The 19,960-nt window shown below is 38.9% G+C and overlaps 1 protein-coding gene, 1 long non-coding RNA gene and 1 pseudogene across 19 annotated transcripts in view; 2 read left to right on the top strand and 1 right to left on the bottom strand.

Annotated features, from left to right (window-relative positions):
- Positions 1-6,947, top strand: part of LOC105475935 (solute carrier family 30 member 8) — a 57,023-nt gene extending 50,076 nt beyond the window's left edge. For all 3 annotated transcript variants that reach the window (XM_011731458.3, XM_011731461.2, XM_011731460.2), the window contains exons 7-8: positions 5,296-5,430; positions 6,802-6,947. In XM_011731458.3, the coding sequence (XP_011729760.1) occupies positions 5,296-5,430; positions 6,802-6,947 (281 nt within the window). The remainder of the gene's footprint in view (positions 1-5,295; positions 5,431-6,801) is intronic.
- Positions 1-19,960, bottom strand: part of LOC105475937 (uncharacterized) — a 459,161-nt gene that overhangs the window by 97,824 nt on the left and 341,377 nt on the right. For all 16 annotated transcript variants that reach the window (XR_011606791.1, XR_011606795.1, XR_011606792.1 and 13 more), the window contains 2 exons: positions 7,624-7,752; positions 6,881-7,010 (listed from right to left, as the gene is read on the bottom strand). This is a non-coding gene — a long non-coding RNA (uncharacterized lncRNA). The remainder of the gene's footprint in view (positions 1-6,880; positions 7,011-7,623; positions 7,753-19,960) is intronic.
- On the top strand, positions 15,444-16,314 carry LOC105475936 (large ribosomal subunit protein uL29m pseudogene; annotated as a pseudogene).

Genomic DNA, 19,960 nt, shown 5'->3' with positions numbered 1-19,960 from the left:
GGGAAAGTGTGGGAGTACAACCTAGGTGTCCAACAATAGATGAATGGATCAAGAAAATGCAGTGTATATACACAATGGAATACTATTCAGTGATGAAAAACAATGAAATCCTGTTATTTGTAGAAACATGGATGGAACTGGGGGACATTATGCTAAGTAAAATAAGCCAGGAAATGAAAGTTAAACATCACATGTTTTGGCTCATATGTGGAAGCTAAAAAAAAAAGTTCTCATAGAAGTAAAAAGTAGAACAGATAACAGAGGTAGGGAAGGGGAAGAGTAGGATAGGGAGAGAGTTGTTAAAGGATGCAAAATTACAATGAGATAGGAGGAATAAGCTCTAATGTTCTATAGCACTATAGAATGACAAGAATACAATTAACAATAATATATAGTTTCAAATAGCTAGAAGGAAGTTATTGAATGTTCCCAACAGGCTGAAATAATAAATGTATGACATGATGAATTTGCTAATTACCCTCATCTGATCACTATGCATTATCTGTATGGCAATAGCACTGTGTGTCCCATACATATGTACAATTATTATGTCAATTTAAAACTGCTTAAAATTTAAAAATAAGGTTTATTGGAGACCCAAGGTACTCAATTATATTTAGAAGGTGATTTATCATTGCTACATTGACCATTTGTATTAAGAAATGATACCATTTTCTATCTCACATTCCAGGAAAATAGGTATTCTAAAATAGGTATTTGGACATACATATTTGTCCAAAACCCTTATTAGACTAACCCAGCAGTTCTCAAACTTTAGTGGCATCAGAATCACCTGGATGGTTTATTAAAACACAGATATCTGAACCCACTCCTACAGTTCTTGAGTCAGTATATCTTATTGGGGAGTAGGAGGGGCAAGAATTTGAATTTCTAACAAGATGCTGTTGCTGCTGGTCCCAGGACAACAATTCAGGAACCACTGGACTAATCTTCTCGTACCACTGAAGGGATTCTCACATGCTGGCCATGGGAATGGCACCTGTAAAATTCAGCCAGAGCTATAAGTTTGCATCATATCAAATATCCGAATGATTGAAATATCCAGACATTAGCTGATTTTTTTTTTTTTTTTTTTGTCCAGCACATTTTGACATAAGGTAGATCTGGTCTCAGAGTGCAATTGCCTTTAGTGACAGCTCACATTTCATTAGCGTTCACTGCTAAGTATACATTTAAAGGTTTGTTCTTGGTGGTCACTACAATTTTTGAAAGATGATAGTGTTGACAACAGTGAAATGGATAAAGGAGTCAAATGTCACATAGTAACAGTGAATTTTCTGGCTCTAATATTTGGGTTGTCAAGCCACAGAAGCATCCATTTTCTTTCCTGGGCACCAAGTGCTGAGCTGCCGCTGTTGTTGCTATTATGGAAGTTATTGACTTAAAGAAAGATAAAAGACAAGTTGGTGTACAATTTGAAATGAGCTATATTCCACTTTTTTTGTGTGTCTCACTATAGCTCTTCCTTGGTGATTATCTTTCTTATTTTACTTCAGGAAAAGTGCAGAGACTGGTCTGCATCAGTTAATTATAGAAACTAGCAGATAACTCCTTTCTGGAAGACACTTACTTTTTAAATTAGGTCTTCAAATTATGTTAGTATGGTACTTAGTAAAATTTAAAAATAATACAGAAAAGTATGAAATAATTTAAAAAAGTCTCCTTATATTTCCATCTTTGCCTTCTCAGTCCTATTCTTCAGGGATAATACCTATTAATAAGTTGACATTTATCTTTCCAAAGATATTTGTGCATTTGCATATATATATATATACACACACATGTATATGTGTATGTGATGTATGTGTGTGCCTTTTTTTAATAAAAATGGGATTACATATTGATTCACATTTTTCTCTGCACCTGACATTTTTCACTTGGAGATCTTTTATATTAGCACATACATAGATATACCCTGTTCTTCACAGCTGTAATTACTCCACAGCATGGAAGGACTTGCTTGTGATGGACATTATAAACAATGATGTAATTATCACCCTTGGATATATATATTTTTAGCACTTGAATATCTGTGGAATAATTCCTAGAAGTGATATTGCTGTTTCAAAACTTACATGCTATATTAGTTTGTTTTTGCACTGCTCATAAAGACATACCTGAGACTGGGTAATTATAAAGAATAAGAGGTTTAATGAACTCGCAGTTTCACATGGCTGGGGAGGCTTCACAATCATGGCAGAAGGCAAAGGAGGAGCACAGTCACATCTTACATGGCAGCAGGCAAGAAAGCTTTTGCAGGAGAACTCCCATTTGTAAAACCATTAGATCTACGAGACTTATTCACTACCACGAGAACAGTATGGGGGAACTGCCCTCATGATTCAATTATCTTCACCTGGCCCCACCCTTGACATCTGGGGATTATTACAATTAAAGGTGAGATTTGGGTGAGATTTGGGTGGGGACACAGCCAAACTGTATCACATGCATTTCAAAATTTGATAGATACTACCATTTCTACCAAAGATATAGTATCAATTTCCTTCCCCCCAACAGCATATAAAAATGCTCCTTTCCTCACATCATCACAACCACTGAGTATTATCAAACTGTTCATTCTTTTCTACTCTGATAGGTGAAATATTGTATCTTATTGATTTCAAATGCAATTATTTAACTATGAATGGTGTCCAGTGGTTTTTAAAATACATTTGTAAGTCTGGGAAGTTATTTATTAAACACTAATTTAGATATTTTTCTGGATGCATTAATATTTTTTTCAGACTCCCCCCCAGGCAAAAGAAAGTTATAGGATGTGATGGAGCATCAAGGCCAGAGGGGCCATGCCTCTTACCTGGCAACACTATTTCTTATAATAAAATAAGTCATGGTGGACCTGTGTTCTCTATAATAGTAATGAGATGAAGGAGACAAGTGAAAAAAGGGTAGTGGGATCATGACTTAATTTCAAAGGGCCTAGATGAATGATAGCAGGTCTTCAAATGGTAATTCCCCAAAGAGATGACACACATTAGGCGTAACAGATAATGTTTCGATTGTAATTCCTAGACTCTAGTATTTGCATAACACTTTGTACTCAGAGCACAGATGTTGGGATCTGATATCCCTAATTCTGCCACTTCTCTTTGTGGCCTTAGCAATGTTCCTTAATCTAACTGACCCCAATTTCCTCTCCTCTAGTTAAATAAGAATTGTAACCTTAATAACTAGCTTCTAAAGTTTTTAGGACTATTAAATGAGGTAATTGCTATAAATGAAGTACTTTGCACAAACTTTACACATAGTGGGCCCTCAATAAAAGTTTGTTATTATTATTAAAACAGTTTTACCCATGACTTTATTCACATTGCATGGCTAATTTGAGACAAGAACTCCTTTCATCTGCTTCTAGGAGCCTAGGTCTCTTGCCACTCATAGAGTAAAACAGCATAATGACCAGCTCTTTGTTACTTCCACAAACAATATTAGGTAGGATCAAAAACTCAGCTTATGTTGTAGAGAATTTTGAGTTAACTTCAAGGAAGAAATCCCCCATGAACAAGGTTCTTAGCCTATTTATGCCTAGTGTTCCATTATTGGAATGCTAAGCATGTGGGAGTTATTTATATCCTACTGCTCAAGGTCATTGCCAAGGTCTGATTACAAAAATTCAAAAAATTGCAACCTCAGGCATAAATGGGTTAAATTTTTCAAAAGGAGGGTTAAGCGTTCCCCATTTCTTTAAGTAGATGGTTCTCAGCTCTAGCTGCTCATTATCATCCTCTGGGAAGCTTTTAAAAAATACTTGTTCTCAGGCTTCCCATACCCAGTGTATTAGGCTGTTCTCACATTGCTATAAAGAAATACCTGAGACTGGATAATTTATAAAGAAAATAAGTTTAATTGGCTCATGGTTCTGTAGGCTATACAGGAAGCATGGTGGCATTTGCTTCTGGGGAGGCCTCAAGAAGCTTCCAATAGTGGCAAAAGGCAAAGGGGGAGCAGGCACGTCACATGATGAGAATGGAGCAAGGGCAGGGAGGTGCCACACACTTTTAAATGACCAAATCTTGCAAGAACTCACTCATCATCGCAAAGACAGCACCAAGCCATGAGGGATCTGGCACCATGATGCAAACACCTCCCACCAGGCCCCATCTCCAGCACTGGGGATTACAATTTAACATGAGACACTGGCAAGGACAAATATGCAAACTATATCACCCAGAGATTCTGATTTAATTGTCTGGGGTTGGGGCTGGCTTTGGTATTTTTAAAAACATGTAGTCAGGCTAGAGAACCACTGCAAAGCAGAGCTGCTCAGTGGCTCATGCATGTTAGTGCAGTGGTTCAATCTCGGCTGCCTGATAGAATCACCAAATGAGCACTGATGTTGGGCCTTATCCACAGAGATTCTGATTTAATTGGTCTTGGATTATAACTTAGTCATTAGGATTTCTAAAATCTCCTCTGGTAATACTAATGTGCATCCAAGGTTGAAAACCACTCTGAAAGACTCTAGATTTTGGAGCTTCATCCATAGAAATTTCCTTTTAGGTCTGGAATGGAGTCATGGTACATTTGTTTTTAATAAACACCCCAGGTGTTTGTGTTGTTTGTACATAACTGAAGTAGAGGCTAAAAAAGGGCTGTACTTAGACATCTCTTATACAGCATCCTCCAGCGTAGCTAAAATAATGGAAAACGTACAAAAGGAGTAAGACGGTATTATACAATGTTAGGATCTTGTATTAGCACAGTTCACTAAATGACCTGTTGGGTAACTAATCTTTGTACAACATTGCCGTTCATAATGTTTAGATATTTTCTGAATTGCTCCTCAAAGAGTTCTATGAGATCTATGTGTTGTTCTTATCACCCTTATTTTACTACAAATGTGCTGAGGATCAGAGAAGTTCTGGGATTTGGGTAAATTCACAATAGTTGTCATCAGCATGCTAACCCATGATTATTTGATACCAAATTTCATGTTATTCATTTTACTTTCCAGAGTGTATATAAAGATAGTTGGAAAAGGCACAGTTAGTTTAATAGTATACCGTAAAAACTAAGGATAATTACCGTTGTTGGTTATTGCATAGTAAATTCTGCAAGTATTCTGAGTGGGAACTTCTGGCTGATGGTAAACCTTGAAGTAGTCAGGTAAATCTTCTTTGTAAACATTTGAAGTAAGAAACCAGCAAAGGGATAAGCACCTTGAACTTTGGGTGAGGACTTTGCAGCTTGTTTAGGTAATTCAATGAGCTGTATTTAGTTGAATAACTACAGCCTCCATCTCTTACCTTTTGTCAGGTGTGCCAAAGAGCCTGAATTACAATGGTGTGAAAGAGCTTATTTTAGCAGTCGACGGGGTGGTGTCTGTGCACAGCCTGCACATCTGGTCTCTAACAATGAATCAAGTAATTCTCTCAGCTCATGTTGCTACAGGTCAGTGAGTTTTGTAAACACTCTGGAAAAAAATTCAGTCCTTGTCCTGTAAAGTCAGTAATTTCCCTCCTTTTTGTAGAGCTGCCCTTATTGTCTGTTGCTTGTCAAAACATTATAAAGTGTTTTCTATTACCAAGGGCCTTTGAAACCAGCCCACTTATTGATGTTGTCATAGCAACAATGATACCCATGACATCGTTGGGGCTGACTGCAGAGGGCCGAGGACAGACAGAACAAAGGGCTAAAATGCAACCCCAACTTCAAGGCCTTGGACTCTGAAAATTCAACTTCATCTGTTTGGCTTGGTGTCCTATCAGTCAAATAATAGGAATGAATTAAAAACTTAATCTTAATTGAGTATCTCCTCTATATATGATGTTTTTCCTAGAACTGAAAATAGGAAGATGAAAGAGACACAGGCCCCGCTCTTCAATTTCTAACAAGCGAATGGATGTGCTAATAGGAATTATGGCGGGTCCCACACTGTGTGGTTAGAAATTCTGCAGCCATGTGAGAAAATTCTTATAATATTAGGTTTATACTAAAAATTACCTTTTCAAGAAGTTAATTTTTGTCTCTGATATGTCCTAGAGCTGGGAGACTAGGTAGTGAGAGAGCATTTACTGCCTCAGGAGAAAGCTCAGGCCAAAGATAATACATTAGGCTGCTAAAAAATGACTCAAGAAGTTACTTAGGGGCAGGGGACAGGAACACTAGTGACAGTCATTTGAAAACTGTGCTTTCTCAGACATCCTCATCTTCTCGAAGGGGCTCAGGTCTGACTTCAGGGAATTTACAGCATTCACTATGCCAATATTTCACTGCAAATGGAAGAATCTAGCAAACACTCAGGTTGCTATGGAGGGGACTTTACAGCCTGCTGATAGCATTTGGGACAGGAAAACAATATGGCAGTGAGGGTTGCTGCTCTAAGAAAGGTCTGTGGGGAGCTCTAAACGCTTCTTGGTTCCTGTCACTATCCTTGACATAAATTCTGATTACATACAAGGCCTGCAACCCAGAGATCCCTGGGAGCTGGTCAGCAGGGCTGTATAAGAAATAATAGTTCTGTCTTGGCTTTTTCCAGGGCTTGTCTCCCCTTCCATACTAAGCTCCTAGGAATGCCAGACTCCAGAGATAATAGCAGACAGAAAGAGTTCCCATAGCGACAGGGCACTTTCCTGCACTAGAGTTTCCCCTGCCTTGTCTGTGTGAGTGTAGCTGATTATCAGAGCCAACATGGCTTCCTCTGAGTGCCCTGCCTCTGCCCTGCCCCAGGAGGTCAAAGACAAAGTACTTGAAGTTGGAGTCACAGCAGTCACCCATGCGTGTGCAATCAGCGCTAATCTCCCTGTGGTTCTTTATCAACAGCAGCCAGCCGGGAGAGCCAAGTGGTTCGGAGAGAAATTGCTAGAGCCCTCAGCAAAAGCTTTACGGTGTACTCACTCACCATTCAGATGGAATCTCCAGTCGACCAGGATCCAGACTGCCTTTTCTGTGAAGACCCCCGTGACTAGCTCAGTCACATGTCAGCTTCCCAAATTTGACAGGCGGCCTTCAAACATGCTGCTATGCAGTGTCTGCATCATAGAAAATAAGGAACCAAAGGAAGCAATTCATGTCATGGTGCAATGCACATTTTATCTATTTAGTTAGCTCCATTCACCATGAAGGAAGAGGCACTGAGATCCATCAATCAGTTGGATTATATACTGATCAGTAGCTGTGTTCAATTACAGGAATGTGTATATAGATTATTCCTGAGTGGAGCCGAAATAATAGCTGTTTGTAACTATCGGCAGTACAAAATTCATCTCCCTTCCAATAATGCATCTTGAGGACACATAGGTAAATTTGAACTCAGGAAAGTCTTACTAGAAATCAGTGGAAGGGAAAAATAGTCACAAAATTTTCCCAAAACATGAGAAACAAAAAATAAGGAGAGCCAAGTCAGGAATAAAATGACTCTGTATGCTAACACCCCATTAGAACTTCATTCTCTCACTAAGCTGTAATGTGATTTTTTTTTCTACTCTGAATTGGAAATATATATGAATATACAGAGAGGCAGTTACAACTAATTTTTATTTACTTGTCACATTTTGGCAATAAATTCCTCTTATTTCTAAATTCTAACTTGTTTATTTCAAAACTTTATGTAATCACTGTTCAAAAGAAAATATTTTCACCTACCAGAGTGCTTAAACACTGGCACCAGCCAAAGAATGTGATTGTAGAGACCCAGCAGTCTTCAAGAACAGCCGACAAAAACATTGGAGTTGACCCCACCAAGTTGTTGCTACAGATAATTTAGATATTTACCTGCAAGAAGGAATAAAGCAGATGCAACCGATTCATTCAGTCCACGAGCATGATCTGAGCACTGCTTTGTACTAGACATTGGGCTTAGCATTGGAACTATAAAGAGGAATCAGATGCAGCAAGTGCTTCTATGTCCTGGTAGTAACTCAACACTATCTGTGGAGAGTAAACTAAAGATATGCAGGCCAACATTCTGGAAATCCTATGTCAATGGGTTTGGTTTGGAACCTGGACTTCTACATTTTTAAAAGTTACCCAGAGATGCTTCTAAAGATGAGCCATAGTCTAGAAGATTGTCAACCACAGGAGGTCATTGAGTGGGACAGCTAGACACATACACAGGCAGCTACAGTAATATCTTGAATTGCAATGATGTAGTGGGGTATAAAAGGAAAGCGATAGATATTGCTGGATGGGCATGGCCAGTGAGGTTTCATGTCACTGAGGTGACAACCCTGTTGGACTTTGAATTACATATGGAGGTTCTCCAGGCAGATGAAGAAGAGAAGGCATTCTAGACAAAAGGAAGACTAGGCGCAAGGCACACTTATGTTTGCCTGTTAGCTTTTAGTTGAAAAAGCAAAATACGTGATGCAAAGAAAACTCTCCACGCTGTGATTTTTAAAACTACATACTTTTTGCAACTTTATGGTCATGAATATTGTAGAGAACAGGAGATAGGTCTTAGATGATTTTTATGCTGTTGTCAGACTCTAGCAGGGTACTAGAAACCTAGCAGGCATTAATAATTGTTGAGGCAATGACTCTGAGACTATATCTGGGCCTTGTCATTATTTATCATTTATATTTGTATTTTTTTTCTGAAATTTGAGGGCCAAGAAAACATTGACTTTGACTGAGAAGGTCACATCTGTGCCATCTCTGCAAATCAATCAGCACCACTGAAATAGCTACTTAGCATTCTGCTGAGCTTTCCCTGCTCAGTTGAAATGAATATACTCATCCCTCACCTCAATGAGCATGTTTAGGCAACCAGGATTTAGAGCCCCTCAGGTTCCCAATGTCTCCTGCCACATCCGATTCTCAAAATGGAAAGAAAGAATGGTTTATGCCAAATCATTTTTCCTGTCTCAAGGACCACTGAATGGTTTTGTTTTTCCATATTTTGCATAGGACACCCTAAAGACTAGGTGACTCGGCAAACACACAAGTTTTAGTATAATTCTTTGCTTCTGCTTCCTTTTGAAACCCATGTTTAGATTTGATTTTATGTCAGAAATTCACTGAATGTCAGGTAATCATTAGGGAGGGAGATTTGTGTGTCAACCAAAGGAATTGTCCCATGGGTGCAGGGTGTTTCTGCTGTTTGCCTGAAATTCTGCTTTTTTAGTGAGCTAGACTGAAAACTCTGAACAGTAGATGTTTATGTGGCAAAATGCAAGGCAATCTACAACAGAGATTTTAAGGATTTTGAGATGAAAAAACAGATGCTACTCAGGGGCTTTATGCACCATCCATCAATTCTGAAGTTCTGACTCCCATTACCATTTCCCTAGTGTGGTTAGAACTCCAGGCCACCAGAAGTAAGTGGAATAATGTAGTTGAATTCTTTACTTCATGGTGTTGTATCCTCTCCAGCTATCAAGACGTTAATGATCTTCTATGTCTTTTCTTAGTATTATTATACTTCAAGTTCTGGGGTATATGTGCAGAACATGTAGGTTTGTTACATAGGTATACACATGCCATGGTGGTTTGCTGCACTCATCAACCGGTCATCTACATTCCTTTATGTCTTTCAAAGCAACACTCTATTCTTCTGAGTGGTGAAATCAGGTCAACTTTACCACCACCCTCCATTTTTAATATGCTTCACCGTCATCCAGCACCCACTTAAGATTTATCTAGGGCTCTATGGTGATGTTAGGACCCATAAAAGAAATGTATGCCTTCCATATGTTTGGTTACAGATGGGAAATGGGAATGTTGAAGGACATGAAAGAAAGGATGTTTACACATTAAGCATCAGTTCTCAAGCTAGATTGCCTGAGTTTGAATCTTAGCTCTTCCCTTTATTAGCTCTGTGACCTCAAGCTAGTTACTTAAATGCCCTGATCCTCTGTTTCCTGATCAGTAAAACCTCCCTGTTCAAATGTGTGAGAGTTTAACAAATTAGGACACTTTAAAAGGTTGGAGCTGTGCATAGCACGTAGTTAGCATTCAGTACATGTTAACTGTTATTTTTTATTATGTACAAACATGAGTGGGCACAGAATTTTAAATCATCTAAACTTTTGAGAAATTTTGAGTTATCAACACAGTTCCCACAAGACAGCGGCAAAATTATTGGTGAGAATTAAACAGCTGTTTTTCTGAGGAAGCAATGGAGGCTTGCTGGGATGAAGGCATTTACTGAGAGGCTGTTACCTAGTGAGAGTGATGAATTAATTAAAATAGTCGAACCCCTTTCTGACTCTCTCTGAAAGCTTCCACTTTTATCTTTGAAAAGCAGAATTGTCACTCCAAGGACATTTATTAACAAAAAGTACAACTGTCCAGTGCGATGAAGACAAAGTCTTAGGTCTCCCAAGTCTTACACTATTCCTGTGAAATACCATGTCCTTGGCTTTTCTCTGTCATGTAGCCTCAACTTTCTCTGACCAGGTGCATTTCCTTCTCTGGTTTCTAAATTGCCAGGGGCAAATTTGGATCACTTAATATCTGTTAAATTTTGTGACCTGACAAAGTCTTTTAGCACTGTAGTGTTAAAAAGAAAAACACCTCCCAGGCATATACATTTTATAGATTCCTGGAGAATGTTGCTCTCCAGCTCCATCCCCACCCAGTGAAATATGATCCAGAGAGTCTTGCAAAGAGACAAGCCTCATTTTCCACAATTAGCTCTAAAGTGCCTCCAGGAAATGATTTTCTCAGCTCATCTCTCTGTATTCCCTGTTTTGGATCACAGGGCAATCTGTTTAAATGACTAATTACAGAAATCATTAAAGGCACCAAGCAAATGTCATCTTTGAATACCCACATCCCAAGTTTTACAAATCCTGCCTGGCTTGACAGTGATGAGGCCACTTAACAGTCCAGCGCAGGCGGATGTTAAAAAAAATAAAAAGGTGACCATCTGCGGTTTAGTTTTTTAACTTTCTGATTTCACACTTAACGTTTGTCATTCTGTTACTGGGCACCTGTTTAAATTCTATTTTAAAATGTTAGTGTGTGTTGTTTAAAATAAAATCAAGAAAGAGAGAGTTTGGGTTAAGTCATCTTTTTATCACCAAAATCATGGCAGGACATGTTTTTCATGACACCAATGAGGACTGTAATGAGAATACATTCTTTCACTCTCAGTCGTTTATTGGAAGAAATAACTCATTTGGGGAACATATTTGTCTAGAGGGATGGAAGATAATGTGTTAGAATCAGGGGTGCTTTTGAAATTATGGGCATAAAACCCCAATGGGGGAAGAAGATGGTGGTCAGATGTGGCAGGAGCCCTTGACAGTTGTGAAAAACAAACTTGTGCTGCTTCAACCATAAAGCCAGGAAGTGATGAGAGATGTTAAGCTGAATTGCACCCCTTTCAGGAGTGTCAGTCAAGTCCTGGAGACAATGTATCATTATAATTGCCCTATATTTCCTTTCTTCAAAGGGACACCCATTTGTCAAAAACATAATTATCCTATTTACAGCCATTAAAACCCTATGGTTGTTATACACAGTCCAACAGTACTATCAAACATTATTTCCCTGAATCTGTTGAGTTTAGGAGTATTTTGGGATATTGCAGAAGAAGAAAGGGCACCAGCTGTACTGAAGATATTGTAAACCATGGTGAGTTAACCTGTACAATGGAATTAGGATCAGATGCGAATTTAGGGTTTCCTTTGAAGTTAAATTGCGTTCTTCAAACGGGAATCAGTAGAGATTTAATGAACCAGTGCCCTGGTTTGTTTCTAACTCCGCCTCCATTTTTATAGAGATGAATAGGGGATTTTATTGGGCATATACGTGAGATTGATGAACAAGAATTTCTGTCATTGCCTTATTCTCCACTCCAAAATTGCCTCTGACATGGCAAAAGTCCACGGTCAGGGAAAGAAGAATGCCCTGTGTTGGCATTTCTTTACGGCAGTACTTTCTATGAATAATTAATGCCCCAGAAAGACGAAGCCTCTTTTTCTGGTTTCCACCTACTCATAAAGTTCAGCACCTTGTATCAACTTGGATGGGGAAAGGAGAGTAGATTTCCCTGGCTCAATAAGTTCTGAATTCATAAACAAGAAGCAGATTCCCTTTCCATTCAACTTCCAATCCTTTATAAAGATAAAGCTGTGGAGATGGTCTTTCAGGATCTCAGATTAGATAATTTTTCATGTTCTAATAAGAAAGTTCTGAGGGAAGCACTGTGATCAAACATAGCTGATGAGAATACACAATTATTTTTATTCTTTTTCTTATCCTCCTCCTTTTCCTCTTTCTGCTCCTCCGCCGCCTCTTCCCCCTTCATCTTGGTAGCTCTTAAACACTGTAGAATTTACCACTTATCCTTCAACAAAAGAATTCTTTTTGCCCGAGAATAAACATTTGCACAATAGTAGAGATATTACAATATATAGATTTTGGAAAAAAAAAAAACCCTCAAATCCTATACCCTGAGACTTTTAATTCGTTAATTCAATTAATGTATTCATCAATCAACTGCAAGTCAAAACAACAGCAGGAAGTAGAATATTGCTTTAGGTAAGTTTGTATTTGTCCAGAAGAGTTTTATTAATATTTGGGATTATAATATTACTGAATTGCTAAACCCTAACGGTCCTGAAAAAACTCAATACTGATATGGTAGGCATCAACTTTAGGAAATCAACACACCTGCATTGCTTCTCCCTTGAAAAACATATTTCATAAAGATACTTTTCAGGGTAATCAAATCATGGAGTAATTTATATTTCCTGATGAAATTTTCCTGTTTATTCCAGAACTTGGTATTTCACTTTACTTTCCTTCTCTCATTACTGAGGTGACAGTTTCTGCATTGTCCAGTGGTAAATATTGGGCAATGATGTGAATGTTGGTGTTAGGCTTGGACTGTTAGTGCTGGAATAGATCTCAGAAGTAGAGCCAAGAAAGATTAGAGGGGAGGATGCCTATAAGATGGGGCAGGATTAGGAATTTGGTATTAGGCAAATTGAGTTATTAAACAAGCACATAAAGATATCAAATAGGCAGTTGTTTATATGAATGTGGGCTAGAGTTACAAAAATAGTATTTTAATCCAGGAGAGAAGTCTGGGCTGCAGTTACAAAAGTCATTATCTTGTGAGGGCCACACAATTACACAGGTGTTCATAATAATGAAGGCCCTTCCATCTTGTAATTGCACCATCTGGAACATTATTTAGCCTCTGAGATAGCAAGGGAAGAGAGAGAAGAAGGGAAACCACATCTTAAATTTGTTACAGTGCCTTTTAAAATGGATGCTTTTCACTTCTGCTTGGAGGCCATTGGCCAAAATTAATCACATAGCCCTAACCTAACTGAAGGGAAGCTGGGAAATACAGAGAAACACATGGGTTTCTGATGGGTATTAACTGCCACCAACTCACAGAGAGAGGAGAGAATTGCTGGAGTGGTGTACATGAGGAAGCAAGAAATGATGGAATCTAGTGCACAGGTCGTGTACCTGGTTCTAGGTGGGGGTATTTATGTACAACACAGAACTTTTACAATAACAGAATTCTGCTGGTAGATGGCTAGGTACGATGGAGGCAATCTGGCATTTTCTTCTGATCACTTCATTCTTCTAAGTGAAGTAGGAAGCAAGGTTATTAATTGAGTGTGACAATGAAAGAGGAAGTATTAGTGATGTAAAACAAGAGAAGCAAGAGTGAAATTGTCATCTAGGAGAGTGGAGAGTGACAAGGCCATAATGAAAGTAAGATTGCATGGTTGTGCCAGTTTTTAAGCTATTGTCTCTCAGCCCTCAACTCTCTCAGGTATTCTTGGCTTCATGATGCTGGGGGCAGGGACTGTGTTAACTACATTTCTCCTTTGCTGGCTGCTCCTTGTTAGGAGGCCCTAGAGGGGTATCAGAAGCCTAGAGGGAGGAAAAGGGGACTTTCTTCTTGTTTTGTTTCCTGCTTGATCCTGTCTCAAACAGTGTCAACCCAGTAATACTTCTTCACCATGGCAGCAGTACTTCATTCTCTTTTCCTGCAGTATTTCCAGTTGGTAGTTGACCCCAAACTCAAAGAACCAGCCTCATCACATCCCCTTAGAGCAAAGCACCAGGTTACTGTACTGTTTCCTTGGAGGTCTAGATCCCAGCTCCATTGTGGCTCTCCCTGGCTAAGATATCAGCATTAATTAATCAGTGTCTCCTCCTCAGAGGACAGTGTTTTAGCTTGGGGTTTACTCCTCCAAGCTTCTGGGTTCTATTAATTCCCTAAGCATTAGGAGGGTTAACTGCTTGATGCAATTCTACTTCTGTTATTTTTTATTCTCTTTTTGCTTTCAATTTCTTCAATATCTGGCTAAATTTTACATATGAAAAAACATAAAATAATTGTTGTGATCTTGTTGGACTATGTTTGATACAGTGGCTGGCTGAGCACCAGCAACCTAGTCAACCTGTCTGTCTCAGTTTTTTACTCAGTGAAGGAATGAAAACTACCCATTTTAGAATAGAGGTGAGGATTAAATGAGAAGCTGTATGTAAAACACTTAATGCAATTCACTGCTCATAGTAAGTTCTCAATAAATTCTAGTTATCATTTTTTGAGAATCCATTCAGATGGCCCCTAGTCCAGAAAGCTTTTCCTAATATTCTACCCAATGCCAATCATTCCTTCTTCAGTGCTGCCTTTCAAGCAATCACCTTTTTGTGTTCTTGCTTTTGTCACTTTGTGTCTTGTGTGTTTTGTTTTTCTATGTTCCCCTCCTTAAAGTATTAGTTTCTATTTATCTCTGAATAATAACACCTAGCACTGGGCCCAGCACAGAGTAGTATTATTAAGTTATCTGCAGGAACACACCTTCCTCTAGCAGACCTCAATAGTTATCAATAAGATAATGAAGCATTTTAATTCTTTCAGATGTTTCATTGTAAACACCAGACATCTGTGTCTAACCTCTAACATTATATTCACTCAGCCTCTGCTTCTAATCCAGTACATCTTCTTTCTAGCTGCATGGTTTTGGCCACATTGTGAAGCAGGATTCAGTTACCTCACAATAAAATGGGGAAAACGACACCTATATCACAAGGTTATTGTAATCATTAGATAACTAATGTGCTGCTCTCAGCACAATGGCTGGTGTATAATGTGAACTGAGAGCATTAACATTTCTTTTTCTCTGAACTAAATCCCTGCTTTTAAAACATCACTGATGGTGTCATAGAAGGCATGCGTTCCTTACTTAAAATGAAAGATTGATGGACTATTTGAAGAACCAAGTGATCAAAATATGCCATAAAAATTGTTGTGGCATATATCAAAGGACCTTTAAAATTAGATTCATTCTATTGGATATACAACTATTTTAAGGAATTGGTAGAAATAAATAGGAGGTGAAAAGATAGAAGGCAAAAAGGAGTTTTTTTTTTTTTTTTTTTTTAAGGAAATAGGTAAGTGGAACAGTTATAATGCAAATGTGTAGGGTCTGGCAATATTCAGAAAGTGTTTATAATAAATCAGATTCAGAGATCATACTTAAGAAGTACTTAGTGCGGGTTATGCGAAAACATGGCTGCGGCACGTTTGGCCTTTCTTTGTAGGAGAGTCTCAGCTGCCCTGAAAGCTTCCAGGTCGTTAATAATTCCTCAGGTCCCTGCCTGCACAGGGTTTTTTCTTGGTTTGTTGCCTAAGAGTACACCAAATGTGACATCCTTTCACCAATATAGATTATTTCATACTACCTTGTCAAGAAGAGGACTAGAAGAATTTTTTGATGACCCAAAAAACTGGGGGCAAGAAAAAGTAAAATCTGGAGCAGCATGGACCTGTCAGCAACTAAGGAACAAAAGTAATGAAGATTGACACAAACTGTCGTATGTCTTACTGAAGGAAAGAAACATGATTTTAACCCTAGAGCAGGAGGCCAAGCGGCAGAGATTGCCAATGCCAAGTCCAGAGCAGTTAGATAAGGTAGCAGATTCCATGGATGCATTAGATAAAGTTGTCCAGGAAAGAGAAGATGCCCTAAGGCTTCTTCAGACTGGTCAAGAAAGAGCCAGACCTGGTGCTTGGAGAAGAGAGATCTTTGGAAGAATCGTCTGGCACAAGTTCAAGCAGTGGGTTATACCTTGGCACCTAAATAAAAGATACAATAGGAAACGATTCTTTGTCATGCCTTATGTGGACCATTTTCTCAGACTGGAATGTGAGAAACGAGCCCGCATCAAAGCACGGAAGGAAAATTTAGAGAGAAAGAAAGCAAAAATTCTTCTAAAAAAGTTTCCACATTTTGCTGAAGCCCAGAAGTCAAGTCTTGTCTAAGATGTCTGAACTCTTAAATTTACCATTTTGTTTTTCTTGAATAGTCTGTGTACAAGAGTAAATATGTTAAGTGGTTTATAAAGAAAAAAAAAAAAAAGAAGAAGTACTTAGTGCGGTACTTGGTATGGAAGGGCGTTATACTAGATAGTGAGCTAAGTGTACATTCCTTCCCTATCACTCACAGAAATAGACTAGATTGGGAGAATGGGGACATGGAGGGGGAGAATGGGGACATGGGGAGGAAAATGGGGTGGAGTGAAGGGTCAGGAGTTGGGGGTAAAGATATAAAATTGATTCACAAGTTACTTAGATGAAGGATATTAAAATAATATGATGAAAGTGAGATAATATATGGCTGTTTCTTTCCATAACTGGAAAAGTCAAGTAGAAATTGGGGTGTTTGAAATATTGATGCCAATAGAGGCAGAATTTGACTCTCCCCAAAACTACCTTTGCTTTTCTTTCACTTTTTTATTTAATGGGTGACTATGCTGTGCCAGGCCTTGTGGTGAACATGGGGATCCCGGTAATAATGACACATTATAGTGGGAGATATGGACAAAAAACAAACAAAAGACCAAAATAAGACATTTTCAGATAGTGGTAAGTGGTAAGATAGAGATAAAACCAATGGATATGGTAATAATTGGGAGAGGGCTAGAGCAAGGCAGCTATATCTGCATGACCTTTATGAAGAGGTGACATTTGGGCTGAGCCATGCAAAGTGGAGGAGGAAAAGGAAGGATAGCTTGGACAGAGGCCACAGGTAGGAAGAACCTGGTAGCCTTGAGAAAAAGAAGCAGATGTACTGAGTGTAGCGAGCAAGGCTGGGGGAAGAGGGGTGATCTGGGCTGGACTGGGCAAAAGCCCTGTAGGCCATGAGAAGGAGCTAGAATTTTATGGTAAGTGCAAAGCTCTTGACTGAAAGGAAGAAGAACCACAGCCAAAGTGTGGCAGGCTGCAATTCTTTAGTTAGGTTTCTATTATTTTGGCAAAATACATTTTCTACCAAATTTGTCAAAGAGGTATCAAGTACCCCAGAATCCCGTGTAAAGAAGTGCTTCACATATTTAGTTATTTGTTTGGCATTTAATACTTATTATCCACATACACTCACTGCAAAGCACTAAACAGGGAAATATAACCCACAGTCAGTGTAGGAGAATCATCAGGTGGAGAGGTGGGAGACTGGAGAATTAGTCCATCCCATCTCCATGCTCTTGAGACACATCTCTTCCTCGGAGTCTTTCTGCTATCTGCCATCGCCAACATATAAATAAGATTATAAGATTATAATAAATTAGAACCATCTTTTTTTTTTTTTTTTTGACATGGCTTACTTCTCTGGGTCTGCACAAGCTGTCCCTTTTCTTCATGTGGCCACCCAGAAATAGCCACAGCACCCAGACAATCTCCACTATTGATCTCCAGGTCCATATCCTATCTACGCCTGTCTTGGAACAAACTTGGCCTTCTTCCACAGAAGGCATTTCAAATATTGATGTACTTGGTGCTTGGTACTGACCAAGTACTTAGGTGAAATGCTTATTTACAAAACTTGTTTTTTAAAAAATGAAATTCTGAAAATATATATAACGCACAGGTTTAGGAACTAGATGTCTCAGTATGGAGCCATCTGGCCTGATTTTATTCTGTAGTCTCACCTATTACCAGTTCTCCCAAATATCCTATAATGTAACACGCTGAGCTGCTCATCTTTTCATAAGTAGGCCATATTTGTTCATGACTCCATGCCTGCGCTCATTTCCCCTTACTCAAATACCCTCCCTTCTCTTCCTTTCTCTTCTCTGCCTTGAAACTCTTATTTATCGTTTAAAGCCCTGCCAAAGATCAACCCTTTCTGAAGTTTCACTGACTTCCACTCTCAGAAAAGTTTATTCTTCTCTCTTCTTTGCTTATTGAACACTTTGTAGGGACTTACCACATTACACAAAAATATTTACAATTTTGACTTCTCCAAGTAGACTTTGAGTTCTGCAAAAACAGTGATCTTTATCTTATTTAATGTTTTCTCTTCCTCCACAACCTATTATGGTGCCTACTATCTAAGTAATCACTGGATAATTTATTCAATAAATGATTATACAGTATGTCAACTTTTAAAGTATAGGAGTGGATTCAGTGATCCTGGATTGAGCTCTTAAGAAGAGAAGCATCAGGAGCAGCTGAGAATATGTGATAGGGAGTGTAGCAGGAGAAGTGTCAACATGGCCAATTCCATCACTGTAAATTGCTCACAGCTGACTCTAGGAGCTCTGCTTCCCCATGGATAAAACAGGAATAAGAATCCTGATCCTTCTTACTTCCTTCAGTTGTTATGGAGATCAAATGAGATACCATAGGCAAAAGTCCTTTGTGAACCATCAACCATCATATAATCAGCAGATAATATCATTATTAACTGAAATGATTCCTGTGGCAACATATTGTAGACATTTTACAATAGATTTACCTATTTTCATGGGACTACAAATATTCCTCCTCCCCTCTCCAACTTACAACATGTCTAGAGCACACACATTCATATCTACATTGACTATTTGCTTGTCTAGTTATGCAGAATTGCTTTTGAGACCTTCCTGTAATACTACCTGACCATGAAGTTTGGAAATAAATGCCAGTGGAGCTAAAGTTGCAAATAAAAACCCATGGAAGCTGAGGAATGGTTCTTTTGGTTGTACTGAATTTAGCAGACATTGGACCAAGCACCTTCCATGTGCCTGTCACTGTATCTGGGGAAGTAAAGATAATACCATGAAAAATGAGGCAGAGGGTCTGATCTGAAATTTCCCTCAGCATTTTAGGTGAAATGGGTCAAATTTATAAGATAGGGTTTTAAAAAGAAGGTCTTGCTTAATTCTCTGTGGGAAAGTGGATACCCTTAGGCTTCCCTGAATACCATTTGTCTGGGCTGAAGCAGGTAATAAAGTAAAGAAAGCAATTACAGGATGCATTTTGTGACTTAGAACTGAACCCTGTCACTAGTCAACCTGTTGGAGGGGACAGCTTTTGTACTAATGTTATGTCCAGAATTCAGAACACCTTCGGCCTTAAAGCAATTTTTGGAAGGTTAGGAGGTCATGGACTGGGCAATTCTAGAAGCAATGCTTGGCCCTTTTTCTAAAAAGAAAGGAAATTTGGCATTTTTTCAGTAGAATTATTATTGGACTGGCAAGGCCTTAAGTCCCCAACTGTGTTCAGGGCTCTCAAAGCGAGGGTTTGGCAGTGGTGTTCATTCAAATTAGGGTTTTACTTTATTTTAAGGGAAGGTTTTACTTTATTTTAAGGTCTCTGTTTTCCAGGGGATCAACCTAGCTGACAGAAGTGAGGCGAGGCAGAAGAAAAGAGCAGCTTGATTGATGTGGGTGCCTATACTTCACATGCCTCTTTAGGATAAATTAGCATCTTAGACGGGAGGGCTTGGAGAATGTTAATGTTAAGTTGATTAGAAGCCAAATAACTTAGTTTAGTCAGAGGCCCCACAGATTTCCTGGGAACCCTGGTTGCACTGGTCCAGATGGTCTTTTTTGGCTGTACTGTTTTCAGCCACACATCCAGCCAGCTCCAGGTTTCCTTCTCCACTCAGAGTGGGAGAGGCTGCCCCTACCTCCTTCTGTGTTCCCACAAATGCTGCATTCTCTCAGTGCTCAGTGAATACTAAATAATCAAAATGGCAATAAATCCTGAGCTTGGCACATTCCTTTAGAAGTCTTG

Source organism: Macaca nemestrina, chromosome 8, assembly GCF_043159975.1.
Source record: "Macaca nemestrina isolate mMacNem1 chromosome 8, mMacNem.hap1, whole genome shotgun sequence".
NCBI classification, from domain to species: Eukaryota; Metazoa; Chordata; class Mammalia; order Primates; family Cercopithecidae; genus Macaca; species Macaca nemestrina.
The sequence above is the reverse complement of the archived record's forward strand: the minus strand, read 5'-3'. Positions and strand labels throughout refer to the sequence as shown.